Raw genomic sequence first — 2,942 nt, 5'->3', positions numbered from 1 at the left:
GGGTGGAGTGGGGGGGGGGGGGGCTGTACCAGTTCATTTCTTTGTAGATGACCTTACCCTTTAAGACATATTAACACTGTGATTTTTTCCCCTGTATGAAAACATTATATTTAAAAGGATTTTCGTCTGATAATCATTGTTTTTATTTACCTACAGTCTTTGCTGAGCATTCGCGGCTCCCTGTTTTCCCCAAGGCGCAATAGCAGAACAAGTCTTTTCAGCTTCAGAGGTCGAGCAAAGGATGTAGGATAAGAAAATGACTTTGCTGATGATGAGCACAGCACTTTTGAAGACAATGAGAGCAGAAGAGATTCTCTCTTTGTTCCTCATAGACATGGTGAACGGCGCAACAGTAACATTAGTCAGGCCAGTAGGTCATCCAGGACAATACCTCCACTTCCAGCAAATGGGAAGATGCACAGCACCGTGGATTGCAATGGAGTAGTTTCTTTAGTCGGTGGGCCGCCAGCTCTGACATCACCTACTGGACAGCTTCTGCCAGAGGTGATGATTGATAAAGCAGCCACTGCTAGCAATGTAAGGAAGTCTGCAATAGCTGAGGCATGATGTCCTCTCCCTGTATGATCAGCTACTGCTTCTACAAAATTTAATCGCTTGGGAATGATTCCCCTTCTGGCCAAGCTGGGAATGCTTCTTTCATATATTCCAGTTATAAGCTAAAGTAGAAACTGAAAATATATGCTAACTTACTGGGAATTAACAGAATAGCATAGTAAACCATTGAATAAATGTAGCATGTGTAGTCTTTAGTAAACCATTGAATAAATGTAGTATGTGTAGTCTTATACCCATTAATTCATTTTGCTAACTGAAGACTTAACTGAAAGAGTCTGTATTAATATATCAGACAGGATATCAAAATGAAAAAAAAAATTAATTATATTTACTTAATGGAATATATTAAATGAGTATTTAACTTCCCGCTGACCATATATGAACTTTTGATACAACACTGATAGTACAATTTATATGGGTTGTGATAGTGTTCCTGTCACATAGTTATTTTTCTAGGGTTTTTTTTTGAGATGTCAACATTATTAAATATTTTTTCTTTTATTTTGTTTGAAAACATGTGCTAGGAAATTGATAACTTATTCTAAATTAAGAGCTATCTTAAGAAAATACACTTACTCTTTATGCTTTTACTGCTAGCTGTGTGGGCTGTGCATTTTCATGTTTAGAAAAAGACTTCACTGCCTAATTAGAGAGTTATTTATGGCAGAGCTCATTGACAAGCATTGTGGAACTTCTTGTAGTCTAAAAAATGGTTATAGTCTAAAATCTGTTTTAATGTCTCAGCCCTGTTTCAGTAAAATACTTTAAAACATAGTCTTTAAGCACAAGAGCAATCCTACTGATGTATTTAACTATTTGCTATATACATAGTTAGGCATACATTAGTCTATTGCAAAACCACAGCATAAATGGAGCATGGTGCAGGACAGCAGAGTGTTTTAAACCATTATACTTCTGTAATAATTTACAGTGTTATTCCTATTAAATGAACAACAATAGGCTATTTTATCAGTGTTTTATTTTCAGGGCACTACTACAGAAACTGACTTAAGAAAGAGACGGTCTAGTTCTTATCATGTTCCTATGGACTACCTAACAGATCCTAATGCAAGGCAAAGAGCCATGAGTATAGCCAGCATGCTTACAAACACAATGGAAGGTATGTAACACAGAATTTTTGTATGGCAATGCCATAAAGTGCTATTAAATATATGATACATTAAGTAGTAGTGGTGTTTTAAGGCAGCTATTTCAGCCTAAAGGGTACAGGCGAGATGAGAATTGTATATAGAGGTAGTATTTTTTTTTTAAAGATGGACTGATATATTTGGAAAAGCAGTCAAGCTTTCAATATACTAATAGGTCTGAGGTGGAAGCAGCAAACTTCCAAGTTAAATGCAAGCAGAAAGCAATTGATCAATGCAGTGTTTCTCTAGAGAGGTTAGGTTTTGGGGTAAAAGCTCTTTTTAGATTACTGAAACGGCTATGCTTCTTGCAGTAGAACAATCCCCTTCTACTGATTCACCAGACATGCTGTTTCACAAAGGAAGGATCACGTTGTTCTTTCTGTAAGGCTAAATACAATGGCAATGGCATCCTGGCCTGTATCGGAAATAGTGTGGCCAGCAGGAGTAGGGAGGTGATCGTGCCCCTGTACTCGGCCCTGGTGAGGCCACACCTTGAATACTGTGTTCAGTTTTGGGCCCCTCACTACAAGAAGGACACTGAGGTGCTGGAGCATGTCCAGAGCAGGGCAACAAAGCTGGTGAAGGGTCTAGAGAACAAGTCTGATGAGGAGCGGCTGAGGGAACTGGGGCTGTTTAGCCTGGAGAAGAGGAGGCTGAGGGGAGACCTCATCGCACTCTACAACTACCTGAAAGGAGGTTGTAGTGAGGGGGATGTTGGTCTCTTCTCCCAGGTAACCAGCGATAGGACGAGAGGAAATGGCCTCAAGTTGCACCAGGGGAGGTTTAGACTGGACATTAGGAAAAACTTCTTCACTGAAAGAGTGGCCAGGCCTTGGAACAGGCTGCCCAGGGAAGTGGTGGAGTCACCATCCCTGGAAGTATTTAAAAGACGTGTAGATGAGGCGCTTAGGGACATGGTTTAATGGGCATGGTGGTGTTGGGTTGACGGTTGGACTTGATGATCTTAGAGGTCTTTTCCAACCTTAATGATTCTATGATTCTATGAATCTGAATCATGGAATTAAGCAACTACTTGTAAGAAAGGGTAAAACATTACTCTGCGGTTTAAATGACTATGCCCAAAATAGCAAATGGGAAGGTAATAATAAGCAGTTTTGCACATATGGACCATAATACTGTCTAAATAGTTGTCTGACTTCAGGTTTGTTCTAAATGTTTATCTTTCATGATGAAAATTGTAAATATTATATTCATTCT

At 39.3% G+C, this 2,942-nt stretch overlaps 1 protein-coding gene across 1 annotated transcript in view; it reads left to right on the top strand.

Moving 5' to 3' along the window:
- The window catches only part of LOC104079738 (sodium channel protein type 2 subunit alpha-like), a gene marked incomplete at its 3' end in the record, with an annotated part of 55,185 nt that overhangs the window by 20,057 nt on the left and 32,186 nt on the right, over positions 1-2,942 (top strand). The window contains 2 exon segments of the mRNA XM_009581876.1: positions 157-537; positions 1,564-1,696. Coding sequence (XP_009580171.1) covers positions 157-537; positions 1,564-1,696 — 514 coding nt within the window.

Source organism: Fulmarus glacialis, unplaced genomic scaffold (genome assembly GCF_000690835.1).
Source record: "Fulmarus glacialis isolate BGI_N327 unplaced genomic scaffold, ASM69083v1 scaffold2267, whole genome shotgun sequence".
Taxonomy (NCBI): domain Eukaryota; kingdom Metazoa; phylum Chordata; class Aves; order Procellariiformes; family Procellariidae; genus Fulmarus; species Fulmarus glacialis.
This window is presented reverse-complemented; position numbering and strand designations above follow the sequence as displayed.